At 35.3% G+C, this 26,251-nt stretch overlaps 1 protein-coding gene across 4 annotated transcripts in view; it reads right to left on the bottom strand.

Moving 5' to 3' along the window:
* Positions 1-26,251, bottom strand: part of AHI1 (Abelson helper integration site 1) — an 83,700-nt gene that overhangs the window by 52,546 nt on the left and 4,903 nt on the right. For all 4 annotated transcript variants that reach the window (XM_026794138.2, XM_074537778.1, XM_026794139.2 and 1 more), the window contains 16 exons: positions 26,033-26,154; positions 20,739-21,349; positions 20,034-20,194; positions 19,518-19,731; positions 18,472-18,661; positions 16,888-16,983; positions 15,230-15,415; positions 14,123-14,263; positions 13,009-13,141; positions 11,904-12,027; positions 9,467-9,696; positions 8,350-8,453; positions 7,425-7,543; positions 4,304-4,434; positions 2,862-3,002; positions 790-992 (listed from right to left, as the gene is read on the bottom strand). In XM_026794138.2, coding sequence (XP_026649939.2) covers positions 790-992; positions 2,862-3,002; positions 4,304-4,434; positions 7,425-7,543; positions 8,350-8,453; positions 9,467-9,696; positions 11,904-12,027; positions 13,009-13,141; positions 14,123-14,263; positions 15,230-15,415; positions 16,888-16,983; positions 18,472-18,661; positions 19,518-19,731; positions 20,034-20,194; positions 20,739-21,349; positions 26,033-26,154 — 2,906 coding nt within the window. The remainder of the gene's footprint in view (positions 1-789; positions 993-2,861; positions 3,003-4,303; positions 4,435-7,424; positions 7,544-8,349; positions 8,454-9,466; positions 9,697-11,903; positions 12,028-13,008; positions 13,142-14,122; positions 14,264-15,229; positions 15,416-16,887; positions 16,984-18,471; positions 18,662-19,517; positions 19,732-20,033; positions 20,195-20,738; positions 21,350-26,032; positions 26,155-26,251) is intronic.

The following is a 26,251-nucleotide window of genomic DNA, read 5'->3' as shown; positions in this document are numbered from 1 at the left end:
GCATGGATTCTTCCACTGTTTGCAAACGGTCAGAGATGTACCATCATGCGTGTTTTCTTTTGCATGTATCTTCCTCGTGTATCTCCTGTCTTTCCCTTCAAGCCTACTCTGTTATTTCCCTAGTATTTCCATTTCTGCATTGTTTTGAATCTCTTGCATCACCTCCCTGCCTCCTTCTGTGTCTTCTTTCACATCTCCTCATTTCACATGACTCCTTGCATCCCTCCTCCTGTATCTTCACTTGCGTCCTGACACGTTTTCCTTTGCATTTCTCCTCTGCTGTGGTGTTTCCTGTCTCTAGTAGGTTCTGACCTTTGTTAAGTCTCTTTTCTCAGAGGTGCCATACTCTGTCTGGTTCCAGTTTCAGTTGTGCAGTTGCTCCATACTGCCCTTCAATAAGCTGGCTTGAAACAGCTGTGCCCAGCACAGGACATGCTCTCCTCCCTGCCCTGCAGCTCCCTAAAACCCCCAGCATTTATGCCACATACAGTTTTTAAGGTGGATAGGAATCTCAACCATAATGATCTATGGATCCCTGATTTCACATAAATGGACAAACAGCAATGGGCACTAGCACAAAAAAAAATCCCTTGTCATCAGTACTTAAAAAACAGAATTAGGTTTTTTATGATTGCTCTTAAGAGCTACTTACACCTGCATTAGTATAAGTGACAGACGTATTAATTTCTAAAGACCAGATGCCATGACAATACATATGTGTTTTTTTAAGTATATCAGTTCCAGAATATGGGAAGACTATATTTCTAAAATTAATTAAATTTGACTTACCATAACAGAATCAAGTTTTTGTTTCACCTTCTGCATTCTCATTGATGCTCTTGCAACACTGACAAACTGATCTGCTGGAGACATCACTGAGTTTTTTTGCACAGGAATTTCAGAAAAACTGCCAATGAAGTGTGGCCCCCTTGGTGCAGCTGTGGTAAGTGATGAACTAAGATCTCTTACAAGTTCAGCTTCCTGTTGAGCAACTGTAGAAATAACCAATATTAATGTCTCAGGTGAAGCTTACATTGTCATGGGAAAAAAAAAAATGGAAGGACCACAGTCATTTTGCCAGCCATGTCTTCAGTCAAATACCTGCAAAAACTGTACCAACAGTACTATAGGGAAAACCTGAAAGTGACATGAAAATTTCCCCTTACTACCCCATTCTCCCCCTAACTCTTCTGATCACAATATCACACTTTCAGTTATTTGGTTTAGTAATCTCTCATACAGAACTGGTATTTTTGTATTGCTTATAAACAATAGTGTTCCTCATACAGAAATATGGCATTGGTGGGGGGGAAAGAGTGGGAAGAGAAAGGAATTTTTCAAGGGCAATGAAGTTGTAAAGCCTGCACTGAGTTCAAGCTGGGGACATTTCACATTTTTTCCAGCCTAGTTCAAGTGAGTTTATGATGCCTGAACAGTACTTCATAAGTTGACAGACATATTATCCAGGCACAGGATACAATGACTGACAAGTTGACTTTTGCAATTTTTTGTACTATGGTCTCAAGCCAACAAAGGTTAGAAGAATTCTTCATGGAAGTTCTGCCCAGGACATTAATAAAACTGTTGGTGTATCTAAAACACATGCTGCCAGAGTCTTAAAAATTGTGTGAGTAACTAAAATTAGTATTAGTATATGTTTAACTCTTTCAACACTGTGGCAGTATGACTATTTTCTGAAAGAAAAAAGAGTGCTTTTAACCAAAAAAGGAACATAAAGATAGTAACCAATAATACAAAAAAAAAAAAAAGACTACAATCTATGAAAAGTCTTATTGTTAGCAGTTGGGCAGACAGAAGACACAAATAACTATGACTGTGCTGTGTGGTCTCTAAGTGTGTATGCCCATATATATATATTTCAAACTACTACGTTAAGTTTTTTAGACTCACTGCTCATCAAAAAATTCTGAAGAAACCCTTCACCCCCCAAAATCATATTGTTTTTTACAATACCAATATCTTTCTTAATTGAATATAGCACTGAATATTGATGGCAAAATCATTCCACTTAATGTTCCTGTAAAAGTTAACCAATTCAACAGTTAACTTACACTGAGATTTTATATGAGTAATCCTATTACTACTTGTTACTTAAAAAGCCAGTACATAAACACAGGATCAATTTTACAGATGTATGTCCCCTGCAAACATAATTAATATAAAAAATAACTGCATAATTCATATTAACACATGAACTCTCTAGATGGAAATGTCCTTATATGAACACAACTATCAAAAAAGCCTGTGAAGGACAATCTGAATTTCATTTCGTATACCAAAAATTCTAAGTTAGCATTTATTTCTATCTTCTCTTCAATAAAACATGGGGAACAAACACATCTTTGACATAATGACATCACAGCTATAACAGCTACTTATCAGAAGTCTATACACTCTCATCGATTTCTATACAGCTCCTCAACATTATTTTGTAACATAGCTGGCACAAAATACTCAGATTTCAATTAAGCTACTAATTGGCTTTCCAAATAATTGTATTTTCTGGATTCATAATCTACCTTGATACTGCAAAAAGGGCTTTTGTATAATGCTTCCTATATATGATAAAGTGCTGCAAAAATCACACAGTAGGAAACACAAAAAAATTGAGGGACCTCTAGTGATTTTGGCTGGGACAAAACACTTGCTTAAAGCAGCATCACAAAAAACAAGTAGTGCAGGATCATGTTCAATTCAGTTTCAGTATCTCCCAGAAAAAAAGATACGCATTATCATCAAATGACTGTTTTCTTTTCCTCTCAAAAGAAGTACAAATACTAACAAATTGCTTCTAAAAATAAAATACTTACAGGTGAGTATCAAGAAAATTTGTACTGTACCTTTATAATCATAAATGTATACAAGTATTGGATGGTTTTGACCAAAGGCACAGAAAGACACCATGTGCTCGTGTGGATGAAAGGCAACATCACGAAGTGGAGATGTGAAGGAGAGATCAGAATATATGGCCACCTGATCTCCTACAGAAGTGAAGTAAGTTTATTAATGCCATGGAAAAATATTTGAAACATTCAATACAGCAGAATAAGAGCTGGTTAAATCTTGTATTACTACAATGTTTGCCACTGTAAATAAATGTTCTTCAGTCAATTTCCTGATTGAAAAGTTGTATTTTGGCATAAGACAAAGGAAATATTGCAAGCTTTTAAGTTATTCAGTACGTCAGAAAAGTTAGTGCTGTTGCAATAGCTGCAGGAAATGCCAGAGGAGGATACACCAGGTTAGATGAGTTCTCTCCTTCTGATAAGCATGTTCTGGAAAGGTGGCGTTCCACAGTATTTGTGCTTGCATTGTACAAAGATAAGCATCTTAGCTGTGGATCTCAGCTATATAACACTGATAACAGGAGTGAAAGTTGAGGACAGAATTATTAAAAATATAAATAAAATTAGCTCTTCAGCTGATGGCACTATAAATGCAAAAACAGTGTGGAAACAAAAGTCAAAATCCGATAAAAACATACGAATAACAAAGTTCCTCCTTCCTTTTATTTTTGTACTTTTTAAAAAGTTTTCAGGCAAATTATGTAGCGACAGAGACTCAAGTTAACATAGTTGGAAACATGGAAAGAAATTCAAAGCAGAACTGTTAGTTATCCTGCCAGTTTCAAAATATTTACCTTTTTTAATTTTAAAATACTATATAAATTACAATTACAGACAGAATATAATGTCATCAAATCCAAAATGGTATTCTGGTACTTTCTGCTCTTATTTTCATCTCTTTTACCTCCTGTACAAGAAACTCTACCCTACATTTTTGTCACATTTTTTCAGAAAGATTTTGGTAGCTATTTTGAAACTCCTTGGCTTGGGGACTAATTCACAGTGAAGACTTATATACCACACACCAAAAATATTCAGTCTCTGACCACCCACCACAGAGATGAAGTGGTTCAGCACAAGAGCCTCATTCTCAAATCTAAACAACACAACAGAAAAACTTACCTGACCTAAAACATTTTTGTGCATTCCATCTTAAGATCCTCACCACATGTAAAGAGCTGCAGTACAAAAAAAGCTGAGCCTCAGGTGCTCCAGTCATGCTGGATATTACAAATGTTACCCCTACTAATTTCCTCTAGAGAATTAAATCTCAGAGATTAATAACAGCTATTTAGAAGGTTGAGCTAAAGCTTCAGGATTTAAGAACATCTCACCAAAGTTTCATTCCATATCAAAAGTGTTTCAATAAACCTTAAAAAAATCTTTTCCCCCTCAGCTTTGACAATTTGGCTTAAGCCCATAAAATAATTAGTTACCTGTTTCTGGATTCCAAACATAAGCCTTTCCATCTTCACTTCCTGAAAACAGGAACGTACCACATGGTGTTAAGGTGCTGTGAATCTTTTCTCTGTAATTTGTGGCACCTACATATTTCTTTGTCGCCAAGCTAAAAAAAGTTTGCAAATATAGAAGATTTCTTCAGAATAGGCAATGTAACTTTTAAATTCTCAGTTCCCCCTCTATTTCTCAGAAAAATCAGTAAACTTTGCATCTCAAATACATATGCAAGCACACACTTCTTGCAGAGTGAAGTATTTATTTACCCTTTATTTTCCCTAACCTTCACACTGCACCTGACAGTATAGATGAAAATGTGCATCCTTGTCTTTCAGTAGAAAAAGTAAACCCTCAGATCTAGACAACAGATAGAGATGCAGTAATTTGCACTATCTTGATCCTGGGCTTTGCAAAAAAACAGGGAAATCAGCACTATTACACCAAGCTCTGTTAGAAAAGTTTTCATTATGCTTCTTGAGCTTGAATGATTAAACCTATGCATCAGCACTCTTCAGACTAATGTCTCCTTGGTCAGAAACCAGCAGTAGAATGACCAAATTTCAGACATAAACGCTGATTTACTATAAATGTTCGATATTATTTTTCAGCTTAGGTATCCTAATCTTTTTTCAGTGAAACACTATATGTCAGCATGGTAATAATGATCTACTGTCAAAGTCTGTTTGCATCAAGTAAGAGAGAATCCACAAAAAGGATGGAAAGAAGATAAATCAGCTTGAAAGAGGCATAGCCTGGAAAAAAGATGTCGAAGTTCAACATGGAGACTAACCCAGCAGCAGTACTACAATGCAGAATTTAAGGCAAGAAGAACAGCAATAGGCCACCATAGCCTCAAGGACAGAAGACAGCATTATTTCACATTTGCTATTGCAAAAACAATGAAAGTATGCTGGGAGAAGTACAGTGCATTTAATATTACAGGAAAATTATTTCAAACAATATTCCAAATAAATATACCCTAGATGATCCAACAGCAATATTAGCTCAAATAAGAGTTCCATGTTAGCCCAAATAAGAGTTTTAGCTGTAGGAATAAGAAAGATAGTATCTCTGAGATGTCATGAGAAGAGCCCTACAAGATGTAAAACTAACCTTCATATGAAACCCTAAGGAGAGGGCTGAACTAAAACCAAATCCCTGATCACATACCTAAGTGACAGGACAGCAGTATTATCCAAAAAGATCAAAAAAGCAAGTTGAAAGAGGAAAGTTAAGAGCAACCAGCTGTCAATCAAAATGAATTGTGTTCATCTGTGACCTCCACCCCCTCTTTTCTCATGCAGGGAATGAACAGTTAATGCTGACGTGTAAAATTATCACTGCTGGGTATCTGAACCTGTGGTTTATTGATAGACTTAAAAGTCAATGTAACTGTGGGCTGTGGTCAAAGTAGAAGTCCTGGTGGTGTCCTCTCCACCCTTATTTTCCCAGGCTCTCCCTCATTTCTTCTCTTGGGCAGCTATCAGATAAATTTGATCAAAGAGTTGATAATAAAATGAAAATTAATCATTTGTATTTGTAGGCTAATTTTTAGTCAGATCAGCTCACTGATCTGACTTACCCCACATCAGAAGACCTCTAGAAATGATAAAAAGAAATGCTAGGAATACACAGCCAAAGGTGTGGGAGATTGCTGGAGATTGTACATCCAATGGATAAATTTGCTTAAAATAATTGTGAAATTGCAGCCCATATTAAACCTTTTCTTAAAGATTAATATGCATGCCCATGTTTCCCTCTCAAAATAAAACTTTCTGCACGTTTTAGAAAGAGGAGCAACAGAAGAACCCTGGCCTAAAAAACGACAGGTTCCCTCTCTTAATCCAGCAATTTCATCCTTTGACTGAGTGGATAGTTCAGCTTCTAGCATGGTCATAATATTTTATCAGTTACAGAAAAAGAGAAATGTGCACCATAATACAGTAGAGTCCTCAGCTAGCTCAAACATTCAATCCAGGACAATAACAGAACTGCTTAATTTCAAAATGACCTTCCAGATAAATTAACTTCAACTGTTAACACAGCACTGTCCCATCCACTACTAAACCATATACCTAAGGGCCACATCTACACATCTATTAAATACCTTCAGGGGTTTTCTCTGTGCTGAGGGGCAGAAAGAAACCTATGAAATTAAGGATGAAACATTTTAGAAAAGTTGTTCATATCTCTAATGTGACTTTCCAGAACAGAATGTTCAAGTGCATCTTATCTACATATGTAAGTGATTGGTGAGAGAGACTGCTCACTCCCACCCAATAAAAGGACAAGAGGGAATGGACATCAATTGAAATATAGCTAATTCTGTTTAAAAATAAGAAAAAAGTACTTTATTTTGAGTGTGAATGAACACTAGAACATGTTGCTCACAGAAGCTGTAAAATTTTCATCCTTCAAGATATTAAAAATCCAATAGTATAAAGCTCTGCCTAGCATGCTGTTGTGATTTAATTGTTGGGTTGACCTGGTCATTCTCCAACATCAATCTCAAGTGAGTCTATAATCTCCTTGCTTATTATTTTCATTTGTCATTAAAAAAATCATGCTTATACCAATTAAAAATGAGAAAATCATCATAAACTGCAAAACTATCTCACAGCCTGCTTAATAAACCATAATAGGTACATCACTGCATTTTTTAGCATTTATGATGATAACCGTTTCCATTTCATCATCAAAATATCCTTCCCAGAGTCTTAAAAATGCAAAACTACAACACAAATATTACCACTTCCAAGTTCTTTTCATGCCCAGATTGCATTTTAAAAGGGATTTCAATCTTTAGAAGACTAACATTGTATTCTTCATGCCAGTTTAGTCTCCCAAGTAATCTAGGAAATTTTAGATATTCTATTCTAAAAGACTTACTCAATATCACCCAAAGACTTACTCAATATCACCCAAAATGCAACACAGCAGTGTTTTGAAATAATTTCCTAACCCTAACATTTCTATCCCTGATTATTAGGACATTTTTTTTCTCCCCAGCTACACAACTAATACCTTTGTGGTATTTTATTTCCCCATGTAAATTTTAGAACATAAAGGAAATACATGTTAGTCACCAAAAATACCAACATTCTGAGATCCATAATTCTCAGGGTACTGTCTTTGGCATGGATTAATAAACGCCTTCCATTCGGATGCACTTCCAAATGATTTACTGGTGTTCCTTTAATATCATTTTCGTTTATTTCCTACAGAAGGATGGAAAACACAGAAAATTATATAACTTTGTCGTTTAAAACTCATGTTTTTATACATTATTGCCCATTTTTCTCTTGCATTACTATTTTTCTGCTCAATTCATTTTATATGGTTAAGGAAAAAGTTTGTTCCTATATTAAAGCATTACATCCTAGACATCAACTTTTTACAACCATGAGGCAGATTCTGGTGTGACTGAATTTTCAAATTTCTGAATTTCTAAAAAAAACTAAGCTGATGACAAAAATGCTGACTGAACATGAAGGCTCTAAGGTATGAACAAATGTGATTTGTAGAGCCTGTGGTCTATTTTATTTTTGTGTCTAGAGAACAAAGTATTTACCCGTTAAAAAAGTTTTATCAAACCTCAAGTATTTTCATGTTTTACATATATAAAAAAAATACAGAATCACAGAATCCTACAATATCCTTAGTTGCAAGGGCCCTGCTATAAACATCAAAGACAAACTCCTGGCCCTACACAGGACAGCCCCAAGAATCACACTGTGTACCTTGGTAGTCCAAATACTTGTGAATTTTCTCAGGCTTGGTGCTGTGATCACCTGCCTGGGAGCCTGTTCCAGTGACCAACCCAATTAAGTTGCAAAACAATTGTAAAAAATTAAGTCAGTCAATCACTGAACATTTTGTCAGTTCTTCTATACCAATTTTTAAAGAAAATATACCTCTGCAGTTAAACAAAAAGTAATGTATCAAAAAATTTAATTCAAATCAGATTACTAGATTTGGAACAGTACTCATAAAAATTACAATGCTAGTTAAGAAACTTGTTTACCTGATTGACCTTCCAGTGTTGAAAAAGGTGTGGAGAACTTCCTTTGACAGGTGTGTCCCAAACTATTATTAGTCCTGAACTATCTCCTGAGAACATGTGGTGTCCTGAGAAATAACGTCTTATGAGTAAAATACCACCCACAAAAAAACCACAAAATAAACAATCTTTTGTTCTCCCATTTTTGTGAATAGGCAAATACCAATTCTTCCATCTCTTTTGCTATAATATACTCATTGCAAATGCATTTTGCTCATATTGTATGACATAACCGGATACCATAAATCTGGATGTAGTATATACATTAAATAACTGAGGTGCAGAACATATCTTTAATTTTTTTCATTTTTATTCATTTTCTAAAACCAGCAAAAAGTGAGCATTTACAGCTCAACAAGCTTCACATAATAGCTCAATGATTACTTATACATTCATTAAGAGAACCTTGAATTAGAACAAATAATATTTTCCAACACTTATTCTTTAAACACAAATATTTATTCTTTATAAAAATACAGCTTTCCTCGTTGTAGTACCTACTCCAGCGACTAAAATGAACCACCTAACTACTAATGATGTCACTAATACTAGAAAAAGTCGAGCTTTAACTTTCACCCATCTTCAACTCTTGCTCCACTAGTAGATCTCAGTACAACCCTCACTTTCAGCCGTCAACCTATCAATTTACATGACTCACAATGGTCAAACCTCTGTTCCTTTCTCTCCGTGTTTCCTATTCTCTGTCAATATTGAAAAGTTCATGACCTTCCCACTTCAGTTTAGAGCTAAAATTCTCACAATCTAATTACTACCACCTTGTTTTCTTCATCAATTGATTTGGGTTGAAAGGGACCTTAAAAATGATCTAGTTCTGCCCTCCCTGAAATAGGGAGGGACACCTTCCACTAGAACAAAGCCCAGACCAACACGGCCTTGAACACCTTCAGGGACAGGGCATCCACGATTTCTCTGGGCAACCTGCCTCAATGTCTCAGCATTTTCCCAGTAAATAATTTTTTCTGAAGAAGAATACACTGCCTCCATGAAGCAAAATAGTAGCACTCAAAATGGTTTTCAATTGGAAAGACAACTATTTGTAAAAGCAGTATTAACTACATACCTTCTGCATCAAAACAAAGAGTGTTGATGAAACTTTTATGGCCATCAAGTTCCTGTAGCAGTTGCCCATGGATTTCTTTCACATTTGCATTCCAGATTCTAATCACTGAGTCGTAACATCCTGTCACAACCAACGAGTCAGCAACTGGGTGGTACTTGGCAGTGTAGACAAATGAAGGATGAGGAAAAACTCTCACTGCAGATGCTGCCTTCATTTCTATTTTCCACATTCTAAAAGGAAACAAAGTTAGACTTTCTACTGTACAAAGCAGTCACACACACAGGTATAACTGATGCCCATATTTTTGGCTACTGGTTCTAGAGGCAAATGCTTGCAAACAATTAACAATACCTGTCTATCCCACCAATTTATTCCAACTCTATTTAATCCTTTAACATGGTACTTTCTAACAAGAATTAAGAAAAATTTGCTACTTTACACAGTATTTGGTCCTCAAAGAAAATTAATTACTACTTACTCATTTAATGGATATATTTCTCATTTTAAAATACTCAAAGAATTCCATGAAATGAATTGGTTTCCTTCTTCCAGGTGTTACAACCAAATTAAGCCCTTCTGGGGTATAATTCATTTAAGACAATAATATAACAAGAATAGCCATAGAGGAGCATATAGGCCACTAAATATAAATATAATCCCAGAAAATTTTAGAATAATAATTACCAGCCACACAGTGATCATGATCTCAAGGATGTTTACATCACATAAATTCACTTCTTACTATTCATCTACTTCCTATCCTTTGCCAACCATAGATGTAAAATCAGATTTTGGTTATTGTTTTCTATTTGATGGTATGCATTTTCTTAGCGAGCCTCCCCCAAAGATGAGTCCACAAAGAATAAAACAGATCACTACCCAGATCACTAAATATGGGTGAGCAGCACATTACACACAGTATTCAGTTACAAAATGTTATTGAATGGTTTTAGTGGCACCCACTTCTGGTGAGGCAACCACATCTGGTGGCTGCTGAAGAATTCTAAGCTTACTCAGGTGACTTAAATACAAAATTGCAACCCTTTAGAGTACAGAAATTAATCTGCAATTTGATGCAGAAAGGTCACAACGAGTTTACCTATCTTTCAGAATTATTTTAATCTAACAAAACAAAACTATATTGCTCACAAATAATGTGGAACTAAAGCCTGGGAAGGCTTGAGGATAACACAGAACACTGTATAAAGAAGAACTCACAGAGGTTCATGAATTTGCCTTCACGTTAACTTAGAACTCAGTTAAAGATAATCCAAATAATAAACTGATAATTACTTTAAAGCAGTGGGGTGCTGAGACTTTTTAAGGAGCTGAAGGCAACTCACAACAAATACAGGAACTAATAACTCATACAGTGACTGCACAAAGTATAGAGAAAAGGAGGCAGACCACTGCCGTTTCAACTTGCTGCCACAAATTCAAAAATTGAGGAGCAGCTCAGCCTTTTCATAGGCAACATAAATGACTGAAATTGATATTTATCTCAATATAAAAAATTCTTACATAATCCACTCCCAAATGAAAAAAAACCTGAACTCTCCACACACTCTTTTTATGCCCACATACATACAGTTCCACACACACAACATATCATTTAACAATTCTTCTGGCATTTCATTTATGCAACTGCCTGTACCATTACTGAGCTGCATAGCCAAAATAATAAATAGGTCTGAAGGGCTTAAAAAACCTAAAAAGCTCTATGAAAACCCATGAAGTTGTTCACAATAAAATTGTACAGTGTCCCAATGATATTTCCACGTGTATCCACAGCTTTGAGGGTTTTGGTTTTTAAATCTCAGCAGAACAATATTTTAACATTAACATTGTAGGGAAGTACACTGTAATTGTAGGGGATTTGATTTAAGAAACAACAGTATCAAAATTAATTAACAGCAATTTAAGCTGAATTACTTTACTAAGTATAAAAAACCAAAAGAACACCACCAACATACATATATGCAGTGTGGTAAATTTACATACAACTTGAATCTTAAACTTTCAATTTCCTGCCTGATGTTCAAATTTGCACACTTAATACTGCATTCATAGTATGGCAATTTCTCCAGGAACAGAATATTACAACTGTCTCAAAATAACAGCTCTTTTGGTTTTTTACTTCACTGTAGATTTAGACACTAGGGTTTTAGGAAAAGCTTTGGTTTCAAATACAAATATATTAGAAATAGTAAATACAGTATAAGTGATTCACACAACTACAATTTTGATATTTTTTTAGTCACATGGTAACCAAATCTTTAATTAAAACATTATAGCACAGGTTGTAGTAAAACATTGAATTGGGACACTTTGTTTTCAATTTCTGATGGTATCTGCCAGAACATCTCATCAAACACTGAATTGGGACACTTTCTTTTCAACTTCTGACGTATCTGCCACAACATCTCATCATACCGACCTGACAGTGCCATCAGAGGAAGCAGTAAGAAGGTACTGATTGTCTTTTGACCAACAAAGATCATACACTATGTTAAGATGACCATAAAATTCTCTCAGGAACTGTCCAGAAGGAATTTCATACACTAGGTAATTAGAAATAGAAAAAGAAAAGTTTTTTCAGTATTTGCAGTCAAACAGATGTACCTACTAGAGCCAAAGTTTAGTCTAATCTTAGGCTGATTTTCTGCTAGCATAAATCAACTCACTTTCTTTATCTTCTCATTTTGAGGTAGCAGGATGAAATAATTGCTACATATGAACAGACAGCAAGCATCTACTTCCACCTAGTGGTTCACAGGTGCCACAAATGTCTTACCCCTTGAGAAACACTTTATTTGCATTAAATTATTAGAACCAGATTAGGATTATGTTGGGTTTCTTCAAATTTTGACAACTAATTGACCAATCTTAGAAATATTTTAACACTGAGATAATTTTATGGGGCTGTGTAATAAAGGAATCTAGATTTATTGTTCCTTGCATTTAAACACTTATTTGTGTACACTTAAAATTCTGCTCTTTCTAAATCTCAAAACTTTTATGCAAGGTTTATGCAGTTGAAGCTACTGTGATGAAGGAGTCAAAAATTTGAGTTACAAGGAATGTTTGTACTTAACTGACCTGGACCACAGAAGAGAGTGGCTTCCAGTAGTCTGTCTGGAAATGGTAACATTTCAGGATCTAACTTTCCAGATGGGTTAGAAGAAAAACTTTTAATATAAGTGTGTGAGGTGGATGCTTAAAATGTTATTTCCCTTAAAAAACATTATCATCAGAAACTATGTTCTTTCTGCAAACTGACTATTTCAATTAGGCCTCTGGGCAGAAATGGTGTCATTTCATACTATTAAACTGTGTGTATGTAACCATGTAGGAAAAGCCAATTCCAGCCCTATCACAGAAGGAGCATTTTCCTCAATGCTCTTTAATGCACAGAACAATAGTCTAATCACAACTACAAACCAGAAACTCTAAAAAAGCACAATTTAAAAATTAGCTTCCCTTAATCCTTACTTCCAAATGCATGGATTATAAGCAAAAAGCCAAAATGCATTTAAACTTACAAGCAATGGGATAGCCGTTCCTTCCTGCACATGCTGCTGCCAGCGTTCTCCCGTCATGAGAGAAGCGGATACAGAAGCAGCCCAGATCTCCAGCTCGCAGGGAAAACAGGGCCTTGTTGGGTATGCGGCAAGCCTGGCTTTTCAGGGAACAATTGGTAGGAATATTAACCATCCAATGCAGGGAACACACTCTGAGCTCCTGACATGCACAAGCTCTAAAAGGCTAGTAACATCTTAATGGCATTGCAAAGTAAAATTCAATGTATTATAAACAGACAGTTTTGCAGCACAACCTAGGCCCCATGAATGTGCATCTCTTTCTGCCCCATTATTGCAAACAACTAGCATGTTTAGAAAACCTCAAAAAAAACCAAAACTGAAATAAATTCTTCAATATTAAGAAATGCTTAAAAATGTCTACCATCAGTCATGTAAGCTGTGGAGTCAGACTGTAAGTCAAGGTTGTTTAAGGAGCCTAAGCTCATCTTTTAGTACCAAATGACTGCAGTGTGAACTCAGAAACCCAACCACAGGCACTCAAACCTTTGGTCTTCTACCCAATAATTTTAAAATTCCTCATCTGTATTTAAATATTTGACTTTTAAAGACAGAACCAGAGACGAAACATCTCAAAAAACTGAACTGGTATTTTAGACCCCTTTCCTTTCTCCCAGCATATTACCTCTTTTTCACCCAATGGCTTTTTCTCCAAAACTAAATTCAAAGTTTAAGGTGAAGGGCAATATCCATAGTAGCTACATGGTTCTTCCATGTAAACGCTTTCTTTTTTCATATTTTAAAAATGTCTTCAACAAACAAAAAGGAAAGTCAAGAAAATATATTTCTAATCAAGCTGAAGTCTGAGAACTGGATTCGTGTCTTCTTATTCTTTCAAACTTTTAGCGAATTCTGCAGATAAAAATACCTGACTCTTCTGGTATAAAAATGTTTAAATCAACCATATTTACTAAGGTTAAGCCTCCTCTACTATCTACAAGAATTTTTTATGTTTTGTTTAATATCTTTGTTAATTATTTCAGTTAATTACTTACTTCACAATACTTATAAAATATTTAAATTCTTTTCATTTAAAATTCAAAGAAAAATGCTTCACCTGTCCAGGCAATCTTGACCATTTAAATGGCTCCTTTTTCTCATCTAAAGAAGGTTCACATCCTTCTCTCTGGAGCTCAGACAGTGCTGTATTACTTTGCTCCTGTTGAACAGCTGCCATAGAGTGAAAAGAAGCACCAACCTTAAAGCAAACAAAAATAAGTATCAGGGAAAAAATATTTTTAAAGTGAACAATGTAATTTCTAAAAAGCCCAAAAGGTACCTTTCATTTAAATGTCTTGCATTTTTATATCTGGAATACACAGACTGGAAAAGCTTAATACATGAAAACTGTATTGCAAAATATAATTTAAAGCAACCAGGAGTCAGAAAGCAATCCAAGCTTCCAAAGTTGTGTCAATCCAATGGTACCACAATTTTTCAAATGATCGATTATGTCCTATTTTTAGTAACTATCAATATCAGTGAAAATTAGAATTACTCCACTACTGTATTGTATTGTACTACTGATAGGGTGCACATCTCACCAGGCTTCCACAGACCACCCTTCATACTACAAAAGTGAGCACAAGGTATTATTACAGCTCTAAATACAAACAGGAAATTATATAACAGAACAATATTGTACTTGCATCAGAGAAAAGAAAACACCATATTTTTCTTGAATGCCCATCTCAGCACATACCAGTGTAAGCCTATTTTACAAGTAGCTTTCATTCATGAAAAAAATACAGCTCACTATAGCTAGAGGGTGCAGGGAAGCAAAGATGAGTAATATGCATCTTTTCCTCAAAGAACTTTTACACCTGCATGAGTTCAGTTACTTAAAAATGGCATTTCTGCTAAGAAAAAGAAATGTTAACCTTCAAGAAAGTATTCTGAAAGTTTTCAGACTGCCAGTGGCAAAATATTCAAAGTTATAGGTAGAAAAGTATGCCTATTTTTGAAAGATAACTTTAGAGGGCTGAGTTTGAAACACATATCTTGAGATGTAACATTCTTATTATATATTTTCTATACTGCATGTAAGCACAGCTTTTGTATACATGCCTACAAACACAGACTCACATGCTCTACCTAGGTATTAGCTCCTACAGAAAAGTCTGCATATTTGCAAATACATTTATATATTATATATTTAACTTACATGATCTGGCAGTTTCAGGCCTTTTACAGTTATGTATAAAGTTGATGGGTAACGATTTCTAGGACATTTTGCCCACCAGTCATAAACCTCAACAACATTTGAATGTGACTTGGTCCTTGAAGGTGGGTAATACAATTGCAGACGAAGTTTTCCACCAACGTTTAGAACTCCATTTGCGCCTACAAGCTGGAAGGGTGATTAAAAAGAGGAAGAAAGATGAACACAAAAGTAATTGATAATTTCTAATATCTAATCTCACAGTATAAACTCTTGAAATCACTTCCCATTGCAGAAATATACTAACTCTAAAAGTGATAATGAACTAAGCCTGTATTTAATCCTCCCAGGATCAAATAATGAGGATTAAATCTTAGATAGCAGTCTAGTTTCAAAAGATGCTTCACAGCAGTAATAACTTGAAAGTGGGAAGACCTCTGCAGTACTTATTTTCTTTTTTTTTTTTTTAACTACTGCTTGCTAAAAACAACCAAATCTCAAAGGACTACCAATCCACAAACAGCTTCTTCCAAATCGGTCCTCTTTGAATGCTGCCATGAAGGGCATTGGGTAAGGTTTTGGTTGAGAGCAGAAGATACAGCAGTGTAGTAACCTCTCCAACTCCAGAGGAGACAGAGTCATCGCTACTGAACTGAAGAACAGCAGAACTGAATAACTGCCATTCACACTGGTCAGCCTGGAATTGAGACATTTCCACTCTGGCTGATACAGATAAAAGGATAATGCAGGCAGATGTAGTAAGAATGAAGAATAGGCAACTATTTTATTCATAATTATGAGCTGAAAATTTATTCTTCCCTCTGTTCAAGAGTAGGCTGTACTGAATGCCTGGATGCACAGTTCCTACCAGCTCTGGTAACAGACACAGGTTAGCAGACTCCTGATTCCAGTAGATTGCTCTTGGTCAGAGTTCAGAGGAATCTCTATATTGAATTGCTGCGGAGGCCCCCATCCCTTCACCTACACTGGCAGTCCATTATCTTCTCCTGTATTTCTCCCATTTCCTCTATGTTGTGGACTGCTCAATGATTGTCAACGGCTATCACACACAGGGTGAGTGTAAATAAACAATCCTCAGGAAAACTGAAGTTTGTCAGCTCTCAAAGAACTAACTGACACATTCAAGTTTCTCTCAAAAGGGTAGAAAGGTACACATGTGCTGGCTAAATCACCCATATCTCACATTCGGCACATTTGTATCTCAATTGCCACAGCACTTCAAACTTTGCAACTGAAAATGAAAAGCATTCTATAATTAAGTTAGTGAGTCTTTTCAAAGACTGGACAACTGAAAATGTCACTAGAATATAGAACAGCTGAGGCACAGAAATTAGTGGATTTGTGATTTTCTTCACATTCACATAAATGCAAAGAAAAGAACTTTCTGTACTTTATGAACAAAAAAATCTTACACCTTCTACACTTTCTTGAAAGAGACACATACTTTAATGTCAAGCCTGTTGCTGTGTTGATTTCATGGAGTGGAAGATGAGGAAAATGGGAGAACAGCAAATAAGGATTTTTTTTCGTCCATCTCTGTTGCTGAAAATATTTTAAAATGCTTTCCTCCTTAGTACCATTAGAAATTTTCAGATAAAAAGATGTATGAATTTTTTTCTTCATTTAAATATTTACAGTACCTTTAGAAATGCCCAACAAATTTTTCGGTAACAACCTTCCTGAATTTTTACATCAGAGCTGGTTCTCACTTGTTGCATACTTGGAGAATCAAGGACCTAGAAGTAGCAGCAGGAATATAAATGTATTTCTAATGGATGTATATTTTATGGTAAATAATAAACTACTGAAAATATTCGCAGTCAATTCATTAAATTAAACATATTTAAATTTTAAGAAATTACAAAACCAGTGTTTCTTCCACACAAGTATGAAATTAGAAATAACAGGTCCTTATGCATTTACCTGATAACTATTTATAAGCTCCATTAAAAAAGAAGTCTAGTCTTAAAAAAACTTATTCTTTCTCCTCTTACATCTCAATAAGAGATAAAAAACAATAATGTGTCATTTTCTTAATAATTCAGAAATCATTAGGATCACAAATCTGACAGCTAAAACCAGCTGCGTATTAATCTAGATGGGAAATGGCAGTGAAAAAGTTAGTTTTTCTTCTTAGCTTTATCAGTTTTGTCATTGGATCAGTCATAGAACAATTTGGGTCGGAAGGAGCCTTCAAAGACCACAGAGTTCTGAGCCATGGGCTTGGACATCTTTCACTAGATGAGGCTGCTCAAAGCCACGCTCAACCTGGCCTTGAAGACTTACAGGGATGCCAACGAGTCTTCATTTTTCTGTCAGGGACCTGAATTTTCCTGTATTTCACTACAGCGGGAAGTTTATGTGATATACAAAGAACCCTTAGAATAATACTTTTTTCAAATTTGTATTTCATAAACCACACTGAACTCAAATAGCTTTTTTTCAGTGGAATCATACTTTTGGTTCCAACATTATTTCCACGAAGAATCTTTACATACAAATGTAATTTGTTTTTTGTTAAGCAATTAAGGGTTCTTAATTCTATAAATATGTTCATTTACAAGCATCAAAAACATTAAGAAACATATGGCATTAGGTTATATTCAATCTATTTGAAATAGGAAAAAAACAAGGAATTAAAAATATTTATTTCATTAGGTTTCTGTTTTTATGTTAATTCTACAGAAACTCTCTGTACAAATATTGAAATACCTAAGCTAAAAATTATGTTGAATATATGACCTAGATTTTTTCCTTTAAACATAATTGTATTGGAGGACAAATTAATAATTACTTTATGAAAACTGGGACAGGAGGGGTGGATGTGTAAAATGTTAATGAAAACAATGCAATGGTTTGCTCGCTGGTACAATGAGGTGCTGCTACACACAGACAAATTCTACCTTTGATTTTCTTGTTCTTACACCTCTTTTCAGATTTCAAGAACACAAAAAGAGTGATATCCACCATATCTTATCAGCCTTCCCCAGAAGTTTAAGAGCTGATTTTGGAAAAAAAGCTTTGTACTCCTTGTTACCATTAAAATAGGCTCCTTTCCCATAAAAATCCCCACTTTTGGTATCTCCACTAACTTTCTACCTTAGAGCTATGCTATTAACCCAATTTAACTGAAATAAAAGCCCAATTGAGTCAAACAGATACTGTTGAAAAACAAACCAAAATGCAGAATGTGCATAAATCAGATGCAAAATATTTCATCTTACCTCAAAAAATAGGATGACCTGAGGGTTTTCTTCAGTGTTTTGAAGAAAATAAGTAAAACGCTCATTAAATATTACTTGCTCTTCCCACTCTGGAACTGTTGATTTAGACTTTCTAAAATCACATGGTTGTGTCATTATAGGAAGAATGTGCTCTATTTCTCCTTGTTCATAAGATGAATCTACCTTCTTGCTGTTTGAAGATTTCCAAAGAATTACAATTATTAGAGCATTTAAAAAACAACCTTTAACAAAACAGAATTTTCAATTACTATACTATTTGTCTGATTCTAGAAAAAATTTTCTAAACCCAGAGAAAATTTAAGACAATTTGCAATGCATAGAGAAAAACTACAGGGTGAAGTTGGGAATCCTAACAATTAAGTTACTGTTAGCAAATTAATGCATGATGATCATGGTGGAGTCTACTGCTTGAGCCCCATTAAAACTTGGTTTCAGGAAAATTATGGATAATGACAGTGGAAACAAGCAACTGAAGTAATTAAGAAAATAAAGGATTTGAGGATTTGAAAAGTTCTTAATATAAAAGGCAGACATACTACAAAAATTTTGTTTACATGTTCTTGGCTTTTACATATTTCTGGCACTTCAGCAATTTTGTCTCTGGGAGGAATACAGAATGAACTATGTTGGAAATATCACAGATTCACAGAATATGCTGAGTTGGAAGGGACCCACAAGGATCATCAAGTCCAACTCCTTGCCCTGCACAGCAGCATCCCCAAGAGTCACAACATGTCCCTGAGAGCATTGTCCAAACACTTCTTGAACTCTGTCAGGCTTGGTGCTGTGACCACTGCCCTGGGGAGCCTCAAGAGCAATACAGCAGTGCAGAGCATTTAGATGTGCCAAAAGGAAAAGAAAAATATCACCCTCATTTGTGATATTTCATGGTGTATGTGTGTGTGTGTATATATATATATATATAAAAATATCCCCTTGTTTTCATTTTCATATTTAATTTTGTAGGGAAGAGTATATCTATTTATTGTAATCAGTGATAATAGAAACAGTTTATTAAATGTCACCTATAATCCTTCTTCACATATAAGCCACTTCTCTGATCAACAACATGGATTTTGACCACAGGATGAGACACCAAGTGATCAATTTTAAGTTGATCCGATCGATGGATATAAACTCCCAAAACAAGATCATCGCCAAAACCAAATTTAGACTGAGTTGAAATTTCTGAGTTCTTCATTTCCTCATCATTTTCTGCAGCAACTTCCGTGATCTCTTCTAGAAATTGGAGCAAAGTAAACAAACTGTCACAAGTGGAACATAGTAACTTCTGTCTCAACTCAAACCTACTTACAGTAAATGAATTTTCAAGATTTTAGACTGATTTATCAAATATACATCCTCACAAATGAGCCTCAGAATTGGAAGAAAAGAGGTTCAATTGAGTACCTTAAGAAATATAAGTAACTCAAACAGCCCAATCACGTCTGTGCTACTACTATGGACAAGTATTTCTGCAGCAGCACAAAAAAAAAAGCACAGCTACATAGGTACCGTATTATAACATTTTGTGGGCAGACCTTTTCTGCTTTTCTTCTTCACCTTCTTGGCTTTAGGTTTCTGCTTTTCTGTGCTTCCCTCCAGTTTCTGTTCTTCTGATGTAAATAATCTTTCAGGTGACTGACTTTCATTGCCACCTGCCTCTGGATGATGATGCTGCAGCTCAGAAAGGGACATTGCACTGCAAGGTAATGGATCACTGTCAGCAACTGCAGTCCACTGCATATATTGATACAATTACTCATTGCCATTGTTAATTCATTTGAAATTCTCCAACTCATCACCTGTGTATCTTGAAAATGTAATGGCCCCCAGCCCCATTAGAGTCTTGCCTTTTTCAGTGCTCTCCCTTCTTCCTTTCCCCCTGATTTCCAGACAATTGCAGAAGCATTTATGTGAAGAGTTAAACAAATACCTTTTTGCTGGATCACAGCCATCACTTATCACTAAAAAAACATCATGCACAAAACTATCTTACGTTAGTTAAGAGTGAATTCCATAGTAAACAAACATCAAATAGCAATGAAGAATATTTAAAAAAGAAGTTAAAAAGAATCCATGAGCTAAATATTAATCATGACAGCCTTCTGAGGAAGGATTTAGTACTATTTTTTCATAACAGAATCATCCAGGTAATCACTTAAAAATATGAACAATTTATCAGAAAGCTGCTGTCTATATTAAAATGAAACCTTTTGTGTAAAATTCACAGTTTGTCATGTTACCTTGTTTCAGCTTCACTCAAAACTGCTCGCTCTTTCTTCTTTTTCTTCTTTTTGCCCACTTCATTATTCAGTGCAACTTCATGCCTTTGAACAGTAGAGGTAGATTCAGACATCTGTTCTTTAAGTTTCTTTCTCATTTTTGTTTTAATTGCATTTGCCTCTTCCTCAGCCACATGCAGTTGATAGGCTTGAATTAGCTGCTCTTCCTCTTCTAATTCAGTTACATTTCTCACTTCAGTCAAGGAATTTTTGATCTTTCTATCACCTTCTTGACCAGGTACATCTGTTTGTGATTTACTTTTTGTTTTCTTCTTTGGAAAATCATTAGTCTTTTCTTCAAAACTCCTCAATTTAGCTTCATATAAATCTTCCTCCTCATTAAATTGTTCTTGTAACAGTGATTTCTTTTTCTTCCTGTTCGACTTTGGCTGCTTGTTCTCTTCTCCACTAACAACATCATTGTTTATTTTCTTTGCAATTGACGCTTTCTCTCTTAATTTATTTTTTGTAAATCTTGGGCTCTCTTCTTCAGGATTATATGTATTGTTTATAATTGCTTCATCATTCACACTTTCCTTAGACAGATCAATATTATTTCTAAAGGTATCAAGCTACAAATGAAAAGAACATAAAACATATTTTTACTAAAAATCATGTTGCAAGGATAAACACTGCACTTCATGTCATTCCTTCAGCAACATTACTTAAAGTAAAATTAAATCAAAGATCTAGTTATTTTGTTGTTTCAATTTGACAAGCAACAGATTGAAAGTCAACAGAAAATTCACACTAAAAAAACATTTGGTATTTGGGCCCCTTATTCTCAATGTTACATTACGTTTTCATATAACTTTTACACATATCCAGTATAAAGAGGAAATCAAAAAGGCCACTCCATAAACAGATGCCAGCATTTTACACTGTGGAGGATGAGAAGACTTGATGCACCACAAAAACAAATACTTTCATCCACTAACAAATCCAAGTTAGAGACAGATTTCAGGCTTGGTTGTTTGCAGTCTCTTATACTGAAAGCCACTTGTCAGAACTAAATTTCAGCTAATGCATTTGTTTAAGCACTTCTTGATGGTTTTATAAAAAACATTGTAAACCTTCCTGTCTTCTTCAAGTTTCTATTTCTGGTTACTAAAGGCTACAGTGCCACTACCCAGCCTCCCTGGATATGTTCAAGGTCAGGTTGGAAGGAGCTCTGAGCATCCTGATCTAATTCAAGATATTCCTGATCATGGCAGGCACTTGGGTTAGATCACTTTTAAGGTTCCTTTCAACCCAAAATATGATTCCATGATAATCCCAAAGATCACAGCAAGTAACTGAGGTCTAATTCTGTCAGGTCAACATGGAGATCTCTGTTCTTTGATATAACTTCTATAAAGTCATTGAGGTTCATTTACGCTGTTGTCTTACAGAAAACTCTCTTAGAGCTTCAACATGAAACATTAGAAAGGGCTTTAAAACACAACAAAAGCAAATTTAAAAGTTCGGATGCCAGCCAAGGGGCACACACATGGGCTGACACTCAAGGCTCACACCACAATTAAAAAATTAGTCAATCAGAGATCACATGACTGGCATTCATGCCCCAGAGCTGTCAGCAGGGACAACGCCTTTTCAAAGGACTTACACCTTTCCACAAGGACTTCTCAAACATGCATGAGTGAAAGCTGGCATTGTAGAGTGAGTTTGTCATGGGTGTTTGAAACTTGTGCAACCTGATTTACAGAGGTACCTGAATTTCTGCCCTTAATCACACCTTGAAAAATTGGGGACGGACACTGCCAGCCCACTGAAGCACTGATATGCTGTCATTATATCACAGGGGTTCCATACAGTTGTCTCCTTACCACAGAAGTTCCATACCTTCTTGGTGTTTCTCATGCACAGCTCCTCAGAGCACTGACTCTTTCTTCTTCACAAAGTAGCCAACCAACTCCAGTTCCCTTCTCAACCAGCCACCCCACTCTTTTATAGCACTCTTCTTCTCTTTGGTTACAGCTGTGTAAGTCAGACAGCCTTTACAGACCTGTTAAAGTCAGGCCTGTTCCTAATTTTTGATGATTGATTGGCCCAGATGCAACTCCTTAGGGGTAAGATTACTTTCTACACTATCTTTATTTTCTTATATTCTATCCCCCACACAGATATGTACTGGTTATAAAAGACCCTTAACCTACAGCTGGATTGTTACTGAATGTACTTGTGATGATGGCTTGTTGGGTGGGAAGTTTAAGAAAATCTTAATGTACTAAGACACCAATTTTACTGCCATTGCTTGTGTAAGGCTATAAAATATAGACATTCAAAGCTAGAACTTTAATTTACAGATAAAATTATGAGCTTGGAATTTTTCTACCAAATTTTAACAGAAAACATTGAGAAAATGTGCGGATCAATTATATAGTCAACTACTATCAGTTCTCCTTTTTTATGCACAAGAAACAAAGGGATAAAATCCAGTGGAAATCTCAACAACTATTCAGTGCCTTTCAGCCTATAAGCCAGATAAACCTGCTGCAGCCCTGCGTGGAACACAAAACCCAAGTTACCAATGCCTGTCCATCCCAATATTGTAATCTGATCAGATTACAGTCTAAGAAAGGAAATTTTGCCTCCATAGAGTGATCTAACATTTTCATCTGGTAAAAAGTTTTTAAACATCCTCTCTTCAACCACAGAATTTAGATTGAATGAAATAAATTCATTAATTTTCATGATGACTTTAGACAGATTAATGTACCTGGACATTCCCTGATCTATGGCTTGCCTCCCTCTAACAAGTTGTAACAGGAGTTACAATTGGTAAAAAATAAATACGGTAGCTACCCTAGAAGGAACATTAGCCAATTCACTTTCTAAATGTGTCTCAATTGCTTGTTTTTTCCACAATGCCTTTAGGTTTCACACCCACTGCCCCACTAGCTATTTACTGAACAGCAAAGCAAAGCTTTCACTGGCCACAGCTGATCAGTATTTCCATCTCCATTAGAAGCTCTTCATTCCTATCAGTTGGGGCTTCATCCTGCCCTACAGACATCAACCTTTCCTCTTCCTGCAGTCCAGGCAGGCTCTCCAGGCAATGGGCACACAAAGCAGAGTAGGCAGGCACTCTCCTTATCCTCACTTCTGTCATTTAAAACCAGAGCAACCTCCTGCAGCTCCAGAACTCAGGTTTCAAAGAAACAGTGGAGTATAAGGGAAAAAGTCTTATTAATCTTTAAAAAAGGGCTAAGACAAAGGAAACAGATTGGAACACTTCAAGTGGAAATAGGCTCTGAACCATGATCTGTTTTTGGTCAAAGCTGGGAGACCATTTATGGCAAGTGCATGACATGAAGCCAACCATCACTGACAAATTTCACATTATTTCAAGATTTGTGAAACTCTGTACTGTTAAATCATACAAACTGAAGAAAACAGGAACAAAACCAGCCAACCCCCTCCATCTACCTACTCTTCCACTCCCACACACATTTATTTTTTACATAGACATGACTGTTTATTTGCTGAAGCTTTTACAGAAATTTCTACTTGAATGCAACCAGCATGGAAAATACCAACCTGAGCTCCTGCAACTTTGACACACTTTAAGGAAATACTTTAAGTGGTCAGTAATAGGTTTCAATACAAGCTCTCCTCAAATCCTTAATTTTTAAGTGATTTAATTTGTAATATTTATAGCTTCAATGAAGACAGAAATTTGACCTCCCACACTGATCCTAAAAATGCTTCTTAATTTGCTTGCATACCACTGAGTTTTGATTCTGGTCAATATGATTTTAAGTGTTTCTACATAACTCCAAAACACTGGTGTTTCACATCAGAGACTTCTGGAATGGAAACCAATTCTAAAACCAAAGTGAGCTTAAAATACTTACAAGTAATATGAGTATACAGTTATGTGTTCAAAAATATGCATTACAGAATTAAAAATTCACATTTCATTAAAAAGTAAACTTAAATGAGAAAGAACTTAGTTTTTTTAATCCACATACATGTAAATAAGGAAAAAACCCCCACCTTCTAACTCTCTTTACTATTTTTAGACATCAAGTTGATTCTTTGTATAGACTATTGACTAGCATATAGGTCAAGGAATATAAATCTTTTAGAAGTCCGTACAAAATCCAACTTCAAATTGTCAACCTAAGACCAAATATTTAGCAATACTAAGTTTAATTTATCTATTCTGAATATACTTAATATATATAACTACATGTAACACTTATGATATTATATGAAATACCACCCATTTGTCTTATGATATAACATGAAATACCATCCATTTGTTCTTAAATTAGTATTAATGAAGGAACGTTCATTTCCAGAGTCTGATATGGACACAATTGTAAGAAAAAGACTAAAAATAGAAAACTTATCAGGAGGAAAATAAAAAATTTACATTCTTTCCAAATGCCAAATCTTCTAAGTCAATAATCAGGTATATAGAGAATAAGTTCATATTGAACTTTTATTCTGCTCTTCAGGAAAAAGATTACAGTATGAATCATAACTCAGAGGGATTTCTGAGGCTCCCTTAGTGACAGATACGCCACAAACAAAAATGTAATCTAACTATAAAGTCGGCGTGATGGAACCCTTCCTAAGCTGCAAGTCACAAGCTGAGGTCAAAAGCTTCAAAAAAAAGTTCACAGGTGAACAAGGAATCACTCAAGACACAACGCTCAGCACACGCAGAAATTCACTAATTACTGAGATTTAAAAAAAGCAGAAAATTGAATAATTAATTATTATGTCTAATATTATTATGTTTTCTCATCAGTTCTAAATTCACAGCTGTATTAGACAGATATACCTGTATTACACAGATGTAGCACTCTCAAAATTAAATACTTTCACAGATGCAATTCTACTAGCAAATATCTAATTAACTCCCAGTAAAGTCAGTACTGAATTTGAAAAATTTTATGAAAAATTTATGAAAAATTGTACGAAAAATGTAAAAAATTTTATGAAAAAGAGGTATGGAAAAGCAAGTACTGATGGACATTAAACAAGTGCATGCCTGCATGTGACATTTTCTTTTCACCACTATTATAGTCTACAGTATTTTGCCATATCTCCAAGCTACCAGGATGCTTTGCTGGTACACAAGAAAATAAAAGCCACACCAAAAACAAGGGGTATGTGCAGAAACATACTTTACACTTCATTTTTTTTTTTAAATGATTACATCTCCTTTCTGCAATATATTTTCCTGATCTTTTTCTGTTAAGGAAAGCAACCAAAAAAAGCCCGCATGTGTTGTAACTCACCACAATACTCTCTTGAGAGTCAAACTTCTTTTTCTTTGGATTCTTTGCGTCTGCTAGGCCAGCATGGCGTCTGAAGATCTCCTCAAAGCGGACTTTGGTTTTTGCCTTCGCCTCACTTTCAACTGCAAAAAGAAATCAACAGTATGATTTGCTATCTCATTAATCACCATTGCTGAAAAAGGTGAATAGTCATGCTCTAAAATTGCAAATGATGAGAAT

Source organism: Zonotrichia albicollis, chromosome 3 (genome assembly GCF_047830755.1).
Source record: "Zonotrichia albicollis isolate bZonAlb1 chromosome 3, bZonAlb1.hap1, whole genome shotgun sequence".
In the NCBI taxonomy this organism is placed as follows: Eukaryota; Metazoa; Chordata; class Aves; order Passeriformes; family Passerellidae; genus Zonotrichia; species Zonotrichia albicollis.
This window is presented reverse-complemented; position numbering and strand designations above follow the sequence as displayed.